The sequence below is a fragment of the Triticum aestivum genome, chromosome 1A (genome assembly GCF_018294505.1).
Source record: "Triticum aestivum cultivar Chinese Spring chromosome 1A, IWGSC CS RefSeq v2.1, whole genome shotgun sequence".
NCBI classification, from domain to species: domain Eukaryota; kingdom Viridiplantae; phylum Streptophyta; class Magnoliopsida; order Poales; family Poaceae; genus Triticum; species Triticum aestivum.
This window is the reverse complement of record NC_057794.1, coordinates 577,077,872-577,091,846: the sequence shown is the minus strand read 5'-3', so window position 1 is coordinate 577,091,846 and position 13,975 is coordinate 577,077,872. Positions and strand designations below refer to the sequence as shown.

Here is a 13,975-nt window from a genome sequence, read left to right as displayed (position 1 = left end):
TGTAAATCCTACTAGATTCTGAGGGGAACTGAATATTTGGAGCTAAGGATTACTACTACTCCCTCCGTTCGAAATTACTTGTCGCAGAAATGGATGTATCTAGACGTATTTTAGTTCTAGATACATCCATTTTCGAGACAAGTAATTTCGCAGAAACGGTTCGGAATTACTTGTCGCAGAAATGAATGTATGTAGACGTATTTTAGTTTTAGATACATCCATTTCCGAGACAAGTAATTCCGAACGGAGGGAGTACTTGGGAAAACCAATCCAACTCCTTGTCTCACCACGATTTTTTTTTTTTGCAAAAATCACCACAAATTTATATACATACAATAAAAATAAATCAGGCCAAAACAAAGCTAACATACCTCCAACATCAATTCTACTCCCTTCGTCCCATAATATAAGAACGTTTTTGACACTACACTAGCGCCAAAAACGTTCTTATATTATGGAACAGAGGGAGTACATTATATGAATCAACAACCAATAAATGTTGCCAACTTCCCCAGAGTATAAAGTGTTTTTTGTTTGTGCGTGTGCAAAAATCACCACAAATTTGTCGACATAAAATAAGAAGTGATCAGGCCAAACAAAACTAACGCGCCTCCTCCTACATCAATTCTAGTACTACTACATTGCATGAATCAACAACCCATAAATGTTGCCAACCGCCCTAGACAATAAAATGGGTGGAATGCATGTACTCCCAGAAGTCACAACCACACGCACAAATAAAAGATGTTCTAGAAGCTCATGAAAAAGAGGATACAAAACAAGCATGGATTGGAGCAGCAGCAGCAACAACCAACTGTTCCAGCATGCAATTGATGTGCTTGCTTGCTTGCTTGCATAATCTGCATGGCATGCCCCCATTTAATTCCTCTCTTCTCCTCTCCCTCCCATTCCACGTACGGGTCCTGCTAACTAACCTAAACCCATTGAATAGCCACGGGGTTAGGGATGCATTAACTTATTTCCCCCCAGATGATGATCATATCGTGCCGTGAGCTGTGCTCACCCGAAAAGGAGGCCAGTCGATGCTCTCTTGGGCTGCTGAAGTTTCCTTCCTTCTTCTTCCATGCCAGGCTTCCTATCCACCATTTATTGTTGCCTGTACATCCAGGCTGAGCCGCCCTTGATGTAGAGGACACTAGATGGCTGCGGTGCGCCCGTGGCCTTCCAATTGTGTAGAAATCATAATAGATTGTACGGTTTAGTTGTGTATTGGTTTCCCTGGTTGTTAGTTGGTCCAGTTGGGGTTTTTTCCTTGTCTGGACCATATGTCTAATAATATCTTGAGTTTCCCTAATACTACTGCTTGTTTGTTACATGCATGTCTCTTGATGCCACAGTTTTTTTTTATAGACAACTTATTTCGGTCAAGGATGTATTGGTAAACATGACTGCAGGAGCATCACCTGTGTTGTGGATGAACTGCGCTGCTGCCGGATGAGGATGACAATCTGATATTAAACAGGACTGCAGGAGCATCACCTGAAAGCGTGGGATGTTCATTCATACACAGACAAACTCTGGTGGCGGCACAAAGTGTTGGTGGTTTCTGGATAATGCTCCCCATGCATCTGAAAAAAAGAAAGAAAAAGGTTCAGAATCAGTACATAATTCATCAGCAGCAGCATGAAAAAGATAGCATAATTCAATGACAGTTGACACTTGACAATACAAGGGTTGGTCGAAGATCCTGAACCAGCCAATGCAACAACTCGGCATATCAACTGTGGGGTTCTATGTTACACCTTTCTAGTACAACATCATTATAAAACCTACAGGTTGCATCAAACACCATGAATTGACAAGTAAATGGATTTTTTTCTCGACAATCAACAATGCACTTGATTTTTAAGAACAAAGGACCTGCTCAAGTTCGATTAGGTGTTAAGAAGCATCAAAGGGTACAACCTGATAAAGATTCTGTCTGCATATACACTCTATATATGGTTAGACAGTAGCATCGTGTAGCTGTTGTATTGAGATTGTAGCAGCAGCTTCAGGCACAAGAGTTAAAAGTGTACAGAATTACACAGTACAATAAAAGTACACCGATGGACAGTTTAATTTACAGAGCAAACTTGCAAGTGGCGATCCACAATACTGTATCAGCTGCCAAGGTTTGGATTACAACAGTCAGCTGCTTGTCGTTCCCCACTCAACAAGGTCAGAAAACATATATGGATACCTTTGTTCTGTGGATGTCACTATTGTAGCTGAGCACAGAGTTCTCAAGAAATATTTCATACATTGCCACGGAAAAATTCAGTATTAATCCACTAGTATAATGTGCTCAAATACAAAGTGCTCTCAGCTTCTAAGGGAGGTTTGGTCTTTGCCCAAGTACTGTTGCTGAAACAAGCACAACAAACTATCTCAATGTCAAGACCCAAACATCTATACAGGGCCAGTACTGATACATCAGTATAATGTGCTGAAATATGACAAATGTGATGAAACGATTACATTATGTGTTGAAACTTCTAAGAGATGCATGTCACAAGCACAGTGAACTATCTCAATGTCAAGACCCAAACATCAATACAGGGTCAGTACTAATCCATCAGGATAATGTGCTGAAGTATGATAAATGGGATGAAATGATGACATTATGTGTTGTAACTTATAAGAGATGCATGTCAAAATGAAAGAAGCCAAGATCACTTCAGTTATGAACATAAAGTTGTGAATATACTTTTGGCCCACTTGCCAAACTGGTTTGAGACTATGCTGCAAAATCTGATATGGGCCAGTCTTGGCAACCATACTGACAGTTGCAAAAAAGCAAAAGGGAAAAAAATTCTGACGGTTCCTAAATGAGTCACCGAGGAGGTGTACTTCACATTTTCCAGGTTTATGGACATCTTAGGTCCAAGTGTAATTCAAGTCACAATTTTTTTCCGAGAAAAGATAAATTACTTTTTGTGAGCTCAAGATATGTTGGAACTGAATTCCCAGCATCTTGGATAACTTTTCACCATCTTTTGTCATGTACCAAGCTGTAAATTTGCATGGAGCTTCTACATATAACCCAAAATATAAGCTACTACCTCTGTTTCTGAACTGCAAAAACGTCTTATATTAAGGGATACAGGGAGTATGTTTATCTAAGCAGCAAGCAGCCTGCTGGTGAGCATGTTGCCATATCGAAACTGTCATTCTACTTGCTAGTAATTCAAGTCACCAATATGTTATTATTATTATTCTGAATGCCTTAGCATCATGTTTTCCAATTACAAGCGAGAAACTCAGTTGCAATATTTGCTCCTGTGAGGTCTCAAACCCGGCCGAGTTAGAGCACTAGACAATGCCCGACCACTGAGCTAGTGCTCAGTCCACACTGGCATATCATGTACACTATTACTAACATAAAATCAGCAAAAGAAGTGCAGCTCAACCATTATACAGCCTATAGTTGACATTTGACAGGCATTACAATTACAGTTACTCCTATTCGGCAAAACAGTATGCAATCCACTACTCTGCCCTTCCTTGCTGGAATAAGCTTACTTGATATTTCTTTTGGCAAGTTGTTGGAAGCAAATATCATCTCCAAGAAGCATTACTTCAGGAGACTGCAAGGAACAATACAACATATTAAGAAAGAAATATTAGGACCCTTCTGTGACTGAACTGATAAAAAGAGAGAAAATAAATTACTTTCTGTGAGGTCAAGATATATTGGAACTGAATTCCCAGCATCTCCGATAACTTTTCACCATCTTTTGTCATGTACCAAGCTGTAAATTTGCATGGAGCTTCTACGCATAACCCAAAACATAAGCTATGTTTATCTAAGCAGCAAGCAGCCTGATGGTGGGCATGTTGCCGTATCGAAGCTATCCTTCTACTTGCTAGTGACTATATATATCAAGTTCACAATGCTTGTTGCCAAAGACTTATGTACTGGTGATTCGGAACTGACGTGAGATTAGCACATGACCGCATGTTATAGTCTTCTTAGCCTGAACCTCCGCATGAACAACTTCCATCCCTAAAATGGTGGAATTCCTTGGTGTCCCTGACAGTTATCTCTCTGCGAACAATCTTAGAAAGCATCCTCAGTATACCGTGACAGCTATGGCAAGTGTACTGGTTCTTTGTGACAAAAATAGAGGTGCCAGGTGTGGTATTGATCAGACCAAAAGCGACAGCTACTCTTTCACTGTGGCCACATAAAACATCATCCTTGGATACTTCTTTATCTTCTAAAGAATAAGATTCAACAGGATCAAAACCAGATGCTTTCATCCGCTCATATATGCTATGTAGAACAGCACTTATTTCTTTCATCTGCGGGTGTGATTCATCATCTGTAAGAAATGCATGGATATCTCCTTTAACCTCAACCCAGCTACACCCATAGTCTTGCTCCAATCCCTTCTCTCGCATGGTTTTTCTCACTCTAGCCACTTCAGCCCATTTGCCAGCATCAGCATATAAATCAGACAAAAGAACATGATATCCAGCATCATTGGGTTCCAACTCAAGGACAAATTTGGCAGCAAGCTCCCCAAGTTCAGTATGCCGGTGTATCCGACATCCGTTCAACAAGGCTCCCCATACAGCAGCATCTGGTGTGATGGGCATTCTATTTATGAAGTCGTAAGCTTCTGTTAATCTCCCAACACGGCTCAGTAAATCCACCATGCATGCATAGTGCTTGAGATTTGGAACAATTGAGTATTCCTCAGTCATGCGGTGAAAAAGTTCCCAACCTTGACTAACCATTCCAGCCCTACTACAACCACACAATAGAGCAACAAATGTAACTTCATCCGGATGCTCTCCAGTTTCTAACATCTCATCGAAGAATGATAAAGCAATATCTCCATGTCCATGAGCAACAAAACCAGCAAGCATGATATTCCATGATACAACATCCTTTTCACCATGTGCACTGAACTGTGCCCAAGCATAGCCTGTCTGGCCACATTTCACATACAAGTCCAGAAGAGCATTGGGTACATAACCTTCAGATGCCAGACCTCGCCTTAAAACATGTGCATGAATCTCTTTACCATACCTCAAAGATCCAGTAGCAGCACAAGCAGCAAGAGCAGCAATGAAAGTAACAGAATTGGGTTTTACATCTGCCAGCATATGCCGGAAACAGAACAGAGCCTCAAAGCACTTATGGTTAAAGCAAAAGCCCGCGATCATTGAACTCCATGATATTACATCCTTTTCAGGCATGTACTTAAAAACTTCAATAGCTTTATCAATGTGCTTGGACTTTGCATACATTTCAAGGAGTGCATTTGCAACTACAATGTACCTGATGAAGCCCTTGCTCGTAGCAATCTCATGCAGCTTGATGCCAACATCTACTCGCCCCAAGGAAGCACAGGCAGCAAGAGCGCTTGCCACAGTGACATCGTCAGGACTTACATTATTTACTTCCATCAGTGCATACATTTCAAGAGCTTTGTCTGGGAAGCCGTTTTTCTCATACCCTGATATCATGGCTGTCCATGACATGGCATCTCTGGTCTCCATTCTTGAGAATATCGTGCATGCTTCCCCCATCCTCCCAAGACTAGTATACATCTGAATCAAAGAGTTGCAGTACGCAACATCAGTGGCAAAACCTCTTTTTACCGCTAACGCATGCATTTCCTTTGCAAAATCAAGGTCAGACAGCAATCCGGACGCAACAGTCACACTGGTTATCGTCATGAGATTCGGCTGCACCTCATTCTCCAGCATGTTAAGGAACAACTCCAGCCCCGCCTCCCGCTCATGATTCTCAAAATGCCCAGCGATCATCGCATTCCACGAGATGCAGTCAGTCAAGGCCATACCATCAAACACCTTCCGTGCTGCCCCGACGTCCCCGCACTTGGCATACATGGTCACGAGCGCATTGAGCACGTCGACCTCGACCCCGAACCCGAACCTCAGGACATGGGCGTGCACCTCCCTCCCCATCCTCAGGTCGGGGACGCCCCCGCAGGTGCGCAGCACGCAGGGGAAGGTGTAGACGTCGGGCCTGACCCCGGCCCAGAGCATCCGGTGGTACAGGTCCAGCGCCTCCTCCAGGAACCCGGCCTTGCCGTAGCCGCCCACCATGATGTTCCAGGAGAAGATGTCCCGCTGGGGCATTTTGGCGAACACGCCCCAGGCGTGCCACGACTCGCCGAAGCGGACGAGCATGCTGAGCATGGCGTTGCCGAGGCGGAGGCCGAAGGTGGGGTGCGCGGCGTCGGCGTGCTCGCAGGCGCGCATCCCGGCGTCCGAGGCCCGGCGCCACTCGCAGAGGTGGAAGAGCGCCACGTAGGCATCCTCGTCGGGCGGCTCCGGGGAGGACTCGAGCAGCCAGAGCGCCTGCGGCAGCTGGCCGTGCACGCAGAGCGCCCGCAGCGCCGCGCTCGTGTCGGAGGGCGTCGTGGAGGTCGCCGACGACGGAGGCGGCGGCGACGGCGAGACGGCCACGCGGGTGGTGGAGGAGCTGAGGCGCCTACTCCGCGGGGCCAGGTGGCGCGCGGGCGGGGAGCGGAGGGGGGCGAGGAGGAGAGGAGGGTTTGGGTGCGGCCTGGCCGTGGGCGGAGGAGGCATTTTGGGAGCCGGCGATGGTGGTGGACGAGGAGGCGGCGGGCATGGCCCCGGGGTTTAGCGGAGGTTTGGGGGAGGCGCTGGCGCCATGGTGGCCGCTGCTTCCGTAGCGCGAAGGGATAAGCAGCCGGCTGTGAGGAGCGAAGCGAGGTGATTAACGAAGTTCAGAAAAAGGAAAAACTAGTTAGCGGTCACCCGCTGGAAATCCCCTTTCAACACCTCCATGCTGGACAGGTGCCTCTACTCCCCGCGCCCAAATTCATGGCGGCCTTTTCCACATGTTCAATGCCGGAGACATGTGACAAGACGGGACAATTTTCTATCGCATTCAAATCAAATGCCCGTTCATCCGCCTGTCGGCATTAAATAGGCGCGGCGGATAAGAAATCCACTCCAACATCCGCATTAACGCAACCCGCCTCTTGGTCTGGCCGACACCCGCTATTTAAACGTGGCCTTGCCCGGCACGATGAGCACCGCACCATGTTCGCTATGATCGCAAGCTCTAGAGTGATGTGGGAGATCCTCTCGACGGAACAAAAGCAGGAGTTCGTCGACCTAGCGACTGGCTGGCATGCCCGTCATGCGCGATGAACGGAGGTTGGCTTACCGACGAGCTCGCTGGAGGTCAGCGATGATGACCAGATGATGGATGAGGCGTCCGACAACGGGTCAGCGCCCCACCCACGATCAACGCCGTCATGGCAGAATAGCAGCCAGCGCCACCGATGTCGAGGTCCGTTAGGCGTAGTAGGAGCAATGCTACAACCTCCGGAACCTCGACGAGCGTCGGCTCGTGGAAGGAAATTTTTGGTGAGCCGGTGAATGATGATGTCGTCGCGGCTATGGTCGCGGAGGGTCCAGGCTTCCTAGATTAGCAGTGGGTGATGTACGAGACCAAGAATAGCGCCTGCGACACCCGCCGTGAGCGATGACGGCTTCGCATCATGTGGGCGGATACAGATGCCCTGCTCGCGGAGATCGACGCGGAGGCGGAAAAAGAGTAGATGTGGGCCACCGCGGGCGTCGTCAACTTCGTGTTGGGCACGTGGTTCGTGCTCGGCCGCAACGAGCACGAGGCCGCCCCATCCACATATGTTTGCGTCCATGCGGCAGACTCCGACGAGGAAGAGTGGGAGGTGGACGGACACGGCTACGTCTCATGTCCCACTTACTACTCTTCCCTTCCTGCAACTTCATTTCCCGAGGCTCAAGGCCATTGAGGTTGCTAGACATGGGAAAGATAGGACATGGAACACAAATGCCCTCCACGGTTGGCGAAGATTTAGACTAGGTTAAATAAGTGTCGTCCTCTTCTGTTTACTTGAAATATGTCAAAAATCTAATGAATCTGGTCGGTTTAGATGAAAATCATCCGGTTTGCATGACAAGCGTCTAGTTTGTTCGAATTCAATTTGAAATGTATATAGACATTTGAGGTACATGATTGGATGGCTGGCTACGCGTCCGTAGACGGATATCGTAATCGTTTTGAAGGAAATATGCCCTAGAGGCAATAATAGTTATTATTTATTTCGTCATATCATGATAAATGTTTATTATTCATGGTAGAATTGTATTAACTGGAAACATAATACTTTTGTGAATACATAGACAAACAGAGTGTCACTAGTATGCCTCTACTTGACTAGCTCGTTGATCAAAGATAGGTATGTTTCCTAGCCATCGACATGAGTTGTCATTTGATTAACGGGATCTCATCATTAGGGAGAATGATGTGACTGACTTGACCCATTCCGTTAACTTAGCACTTGATCGTTTAGTATTCTGCTATTGCTTTCTTCATGACTTATACATGTTCCTATGACTATGAGATTATGCAACTCCCGTTTACCGGAGGAACACTTTGTGTGCTACCAAACGTCACAACGTAACTGGATAATTATAAAGGTGCTCTACAGGTGTCTCCAAAGGTACTTGTTGGGTTGGCGTATTTCAAGATTAGTATTTGTCACTCCGATTGTCGGAGAGGTATCTCTGGGCCCACTCAGTAATGCACATCACTATAAGCCTTGCAAGCATTGTAACTAATAAGTTAGTTACAGGATGATGTATTACGGAACGAGTAAAGAGACTTGCGGGTAACGAGATTGAACTAGGTATTGAGATACCGACGATCGAATCTTGGGCAAGTAACATACCGATGACAAAGGGAACAACGTATGTCGTTATGCGGTTTGACCGGTAAAGATCTTCGTAGAATATGTAGGAGCCAATATGAGCATCCATGTTCCGCTATTGGTTATTGACCGGAGACATGTCTCGGTCATGTCTACATAGTTCTCGAACCCGTAGGGTCCGCACGCTTAAAGTTAGATGACGATCGGTATTATGAGTTTTATGTTTTGATGTACCAAAGGTAGTTCGGAGCCCCGGATATGATCACGGACATGACGAGGAGTCTCGAAATGGTCGAGACATAAAGATTGATATATTGAAAGCCTATATTTGGATATCGAAAGTGTTCCGGGTGAAATCAGAATTTTACTAGAGTACCGGGGGTTACCGGACCCACCCACCCCCCGGGGGAAGTAATGGGCCTATTGGGCCTTAGTGGAGAAGAGAGAGGGCATCCAAGAGGTGGCGCGCGGCCCCCCTTGCCCCAGTCCGAATTGGACAAGGGAAGGGGGGCGGGCCCCCTCTCCTTCCTTCTCTCCACCTCCTCCTTCCCCCCTTCTCCTACTCCTACTAGGAAAGGAGGAGTCCTACTCCCACCGGGAGTAGGACTCTCCCCTTGGCGCGCCCTCCCTGGCCGGCCGCCTCTACCCCCTTGCTCCTTTATATACGGGGGCAGGGGGCACCTCTAGACACACAAGTTGATCTATTGATCTATTCCAACTGTGTGCGGTGCCCCCCTCCATAATATTCCACCTCGGTCATATCATAGCGGTGCTTAGGCGAAGCCCTACGTCGGTAGCAACATCATCACCGTCATCACGCCGTCGTGCTGACGGAACTCTCCCGTGAAGCTCTGCTGGATCGGAGTTCGCGGGACTTCATCGAGTTGAACATGTGCTGAACTCAGGGGTGCCATACGTTCTCAACCGCGTTGTGCTAACACTTCCGCTTTCAGTCTATGAGGGTACGTGGACAATACTCTCCCCTCTCTTTGCTATGCATCACCATGATCCTATGTGTGCGTAGGAATTTTTTTGAAATTACTACGTTCCCCAACAGTGGCATCCGAGCCTGGTTTTATGCGTAGATGCTATATGCACGAGTAGAACACAAGTGAGTTGTGGGCGATACAAGTCATACTGCTTACCAGCATGTCATACTTTGGTTCGGCGGTATTGTTGGATGAAGCGGCCCGGACCGACATTACGCGTACGCTTACACGAGACTGGTTCTACCGTCGTGCTTTGCACATAGGTGGCTGGCGGGTGTCAGTTTCTCCAACTTTAGTTGAATCGAGTGTGGTTACGCCCAATGAAGGAGCCACAGGGGGGGCCAGCAGGGGCCCGGGCCCGGGCCAACAAGCTAATATACTCATTACATCAGTGATTTTTTGTGCCCAAAACAATGTATTCCGCAGGTCTGGCCACCCCAATAGCAAGTCAGCATTCAGTAATAGTTGCCACGATAAATCCTAAGCTCAATCTTTGACTTTTCCCATTAGTATTCTAGTACTTCCTCCGTTTCTTTAGTCTGCATATAAGATTTGGTCAAAGTTAAGCTTTGTAAAGTTTGACTAACTTTATATTAAAACATATAAACATTCACAATATGAAATCAATATTATCAGATGCACCAAGAAAATGTATTTTCATACTATATAGTTTTAGTATTGTAGATGTTCATATTTTTTAATATAAATTTGATCAAAATTTGTGTAGTTTGACTTTGACCAAATCTTATATGCGGAGTAAAAGGAAACCGAGGGAGTATATCCCAAGAGAACCCGTGAGGTGAGGCAGCCCAGCCCATCGCCCCTGTTTCTTCTCCAACACACGTGAATCCTCTTCCCCAAATTTCTTTGGCTCTCTTTAGTCCCCTCCCCTCCCGGCCTCTCCGCCCCATGCTCGAACCCTCCAAGGAGACAGCCAGCGAGGCGGCCAGGTCCCAAATCTATCTCAGTTCCTCTCCCGTCGGCTGTCTGTTGCTCTTCTTCGAGGTACAAATTCTTCCCAGTTCCTCTCTCTTTCTCACATCTAAATTTCAGATCTGGCATTTGTTTTGTTTTGGATTGTTAATTTCTCTAAATAGGTGAGTTTCTAATAGTTGATTCTGTTCAATTTGTACAGAATAATCATGGTCAAACATAAAAGAAAGTCTGTAACAATGCATTCCTTTTTTGAGAAGAAAGCAAGAGTTGATGCTTCTGTAGAAAATAATTTGGGGGCCAGCCCTCACTTGGTGGATGAACAAGAACCAGCGGTAGAAGAAGAAATTGCAACATCAACACCGCCTGAGGTTCAGAGAGAGGGAGGGAACGATGATGCTTCTGTTCTGATAGTAGAAAGGGATCCGGGTTTGCGATGCCAAATTTGGGATTATCCTCCTAATGCTCAAGAACAAGATCGTAATGCATATATGAAGCATGGAGCATATCAGATTGAAATGGATGAGTACCCTCTTGACGATTCAGTAGTCCATCAACGCAAGTTTCAGTATCATTGGTTTAAATCCTTCCCTTGGTTGGAATATTCACCATTGAAAGATGCAGTCTATTGTTTTCCATGCTTTTTGTTTTATAAGAAGCCACTTGGAAAAAGGGTCTAATGTGTTTACAGTGCAAGGATTCAGAAAATGGAAGCGAGTTAATGATGGAAACAAATGCGCATTCTTGACTCACATGGGAAAGGATAGTAAATCCGCTCATAGTTTTGCTGTCAAATGTTATGATAATTTGAAGAATAAGAAATGACATATGGAACAATTAGTGGTGAAGCAAACAGAAGAGGACATCAAGAAGAATAGGCTTCGTCTTAGAGTAACAATCGATGCACTACGGTGGTTAGCATTCCAAGCTTGCCCCTTCCCTGGGCATGATGAAAGTCTTGATTCAAGGAACCAAGGTAATTTTCTTGAAATGGTCAAATTGGTAGCTTCTTATGATGAGGAAATTGGTGCAGTTGTATTGGGTAATGCTCCAGGGAATGCTAAGTATACCTCACCTACAATTCAGAAAGAACTTCTGCATATGATTGCTTTTAATGTGCAAAAATAAATTTGTAAAGAAATTGGGGATGCAAAGTTCTGCTTGCTTGTAGACGAGTCAAGAGATGAATCCAAAAGAGAGCAAATGACAGTGGTTATTCGTTTTGTGGACAAACCTGGTTTCACTCGTGAACGTTTTCTTGATATTGTTCATGTCTCCGATACATCTTCAACTACTCTAAAAGAGAAGTTATCTTCTGTTTTGGCTCAACATGGATTAGTTGTGAACAATATTCGTGGACAGGGGTATGATGGTGCTAGTAACATGCGTGGAGAGTGGAATGGTCTACAAGCCAAGTTCATGGAAGAGTGTCCTTACGCATATTACATTCACTATTTTGCTCATCAATTGCAGCTTGCTCTTGTTGCTGCATCTAAAGAAGTAGCCGATGTTCACACCTTTTTCGATCATCTTGCTCTTGTTGTCAACATGGTTGTGTCTTCAAGCAAGAGAAATGATGAGCTGCAAGTTAATCAAGTGACTGAAATGGAGCATCTAATTGAGCTTAGTGAGCTTGAAACCAGAAGTGGGGCTAATCAAGTAGGAACTTTGCAGCGGCCTTGTGACACTAGGTGGAGTTCTCACTATGCTTCTATCTGCAGCCTTTTGAAACTATACAAACCTACATTCTTGGTACTTAAAAGCATTGCTACTGCCAAAGGTTCAGGTACCTCACCTTCAGCACGAGCAAAGGCTTATGGTGCTGTTAAGTTGATGATGTCTTTTGACTTCATATTTGGTCTTCATGTCATGAAAGAACTTATGGGAATCACAGACTTGCTATGCAAAAAGTTGCAACAAAAATCTCAAGATATTGTGAATGCCATGGATGATGTTAAAACTACGAAAGTGTTGATTCAGGAACTAAGAGATAATGGTTGGAACAAGCTTAAAGCTGATATGCTTTCATTTTGTGGGAAACATGGAGTTCCAACACCACATTTCGATGACCTCTATGTGGATTTCATTAACTCACGTGCGGATGATGAGACTACAGTTGAGCATCATTACCGGTGTGACGTTTTCATGGTTGTCGTTGATCAGCAAGCACAAGAGTTGAATTGTAGATTCAACAAACAAGCAACAAAGCTTCTAATTTTGTGCACCTCCTTGGACCCTAGTAATTCATTCAGATCATTTAACATTGATAATATATGTTCTCTAGCATCAAAATTCTATGCAGCTGATTTTGAAGAACAAGAAAGGAACAATCTAAGGTGTCAGTTGCGACATTATGAAAATGTTGTACCCACTAACCCAAAGTTTCAAAATTTGACAAGTATATCAGAACTTTGTCAACAACTTGCAGCAACCAGGAAATCGGATGAATATCATTTGATTGATAGGTATATAATTTCTCCTCTTATCTATTAGTTGATTTTCCCTCCGTGAATTATGTATTAGTTGGTATTAGTACTGTACTAACTATTTCTTCATGAACAGACTGATTCGACTTGTTCTTACTCTATCGGTTTCAACGGCAACGACAGAACGTGCATTTTCTGCCATGAAACTTGTGAAGACAAGGCTTCGGACTAAAATGGAAGATGGATTTCTAAGGGATTGCCTCGTAATTTATATTGAAAAGGAAATTGCGGCTGGAATATCAACAAATGCAATTATAGATGAGTTCGATGAATCGTCACGTCGAGTGCCATTTACCTAAAACTAGTTTGTTCGTCTATCTTTTGTTGTCTAGATTTTTCTTTTGGGCGATGACCAATTTGAGAAGTGTACATCCTTTTGCTGTCGACAATGAATGGTGGTATAATTAATGAAGTATATTTTGACACTTTGTTTGTTTCATTTTTTTGCAAAAATTTCTGTACAAAAGTGTTGTGCTCTTTAGTCGGCCCCTGTCATACAATTTTCCTAGCTCCGCCACTGGCTACGCCCATTCCTTGAGAAGGTTAAAACAACACTAACTTAATGAACTATCGTTGTGGTTTTTGATGCGTAGGTAAGAACGGTTCTTACTCAGCCCGTAGCAGCCACGTAAAACTTGCAACAACAAAGTAGAGGACGTCTAACTTGTTTTTGCAGGGCATGTTATGATGTGATATGGTCAAGGCATGATACTATATTTTATTGTATGAGATGATCATGTTTTGTAACCGAGTTATCGACAACTGGCAGGAGTCATATGGTTGTCGCTTTATTGTATGCAATGCAATCACCCTGTAATTGCTTTACTTTATCACTAAGCAGTAGCGATAGTCGTAG

General features: G+C 44.7%; 2 protein-coding genes across 6 annotated transcripts; one reads left to right on the top strand and one right to left on the bottom strand.

Annotated features, from left to right (window-relative positions):
- Window positions 1-496: 496 nt before the first annotated feature.
- LOC123069274 (pentatricopeptide repeat-containing protein At1g15510, chloroplastic) lies at window positions 497-6,725 on the bottom strand. 5 transcript variants are annotated; one of them, XM_044492106.1, is made up of 4 exons: window positions 3,676-6,725; window positions 3,526-3,590; window positions 1,025-2,367; window positions 498-935 (listed from the first exon to the last, which is right to left on the bottom strand). In XM_044492106.1, the coding sequence occupies exon 1, from the start codon at window positions 6,571-6,573 to the stop codon at window positions 3,976-3,978; it is 2,598 nt and encodes an 865-aa protein (XP_044348041.1). In that variant the 5' UTR covers window positions 6,574-6,725; the 3' UTR covers window positions 498-935; window positions 1,025-2,367; window positions 3,526-3,590; window positions 3,676-3,975. The 5 variants fall into 5 exon arrangements, with proteins under 5 accessions (XP_044348048.1, XP_044348032.1, XP_044348041.1 ...); XM_044492101.1 differs by having other exon boundaries at window positions 500-1,589; window positions 1,927-2,367; XM_044492113.1 differs by having other exon boundaries at window positions 497-2,386.
- A 3,766-nt stretch (window positions 6,726-10,491) lies between these two features.
- Window positions 10,492-13,544, top strand: LOC123069265 (zinc finger MYM-type protein 1). The gene is made up of 3 exons (XM_044492082.1): window positions 10,492-10,705; window positions 10,836-13,098; window positions 13,196-13,544. Exons 2-3 carry the CDS (start codon window positions 11,837-11,839, stop codon window positions 13,416-13,418), a joined length of 1,485 nt encoding a protein of 494 aa, XP_044348017.1. The 5' UTR covers window positions 10,492-10,705; window positions 10,836-11,836; the 3' UTR covers window positions 13,419-13,544.
- The last annotated feature ends 431 nt before the right edge of the window (window positions 13,545-13,975 follow it).

Excerpts from the sequence above, each read along its gene's own strand:
- LOC123069274 (XM_044492113.1), bottom strand. The coding sequence starts at position 6,573 with ATGCCTCCTCCGCCCACGGCCAGGCCGCACCCAAACCCTCCTCTCCTC.
- LOC123069265 (XM_044492082.1), top strand. The coding sequence starts at position 11,837 with ATGACAGTGGTTATTCGTTTTGTGGACAAACCTGGTTTCACTCGTGAA. Across the intron at positions 13,099-13,195 it reads GAATATCATTTGATTGATAG|ACTGATTCGACTTGTTCTTA; the intron begins GTATATAATTTC and ends CTTCATGAACAG.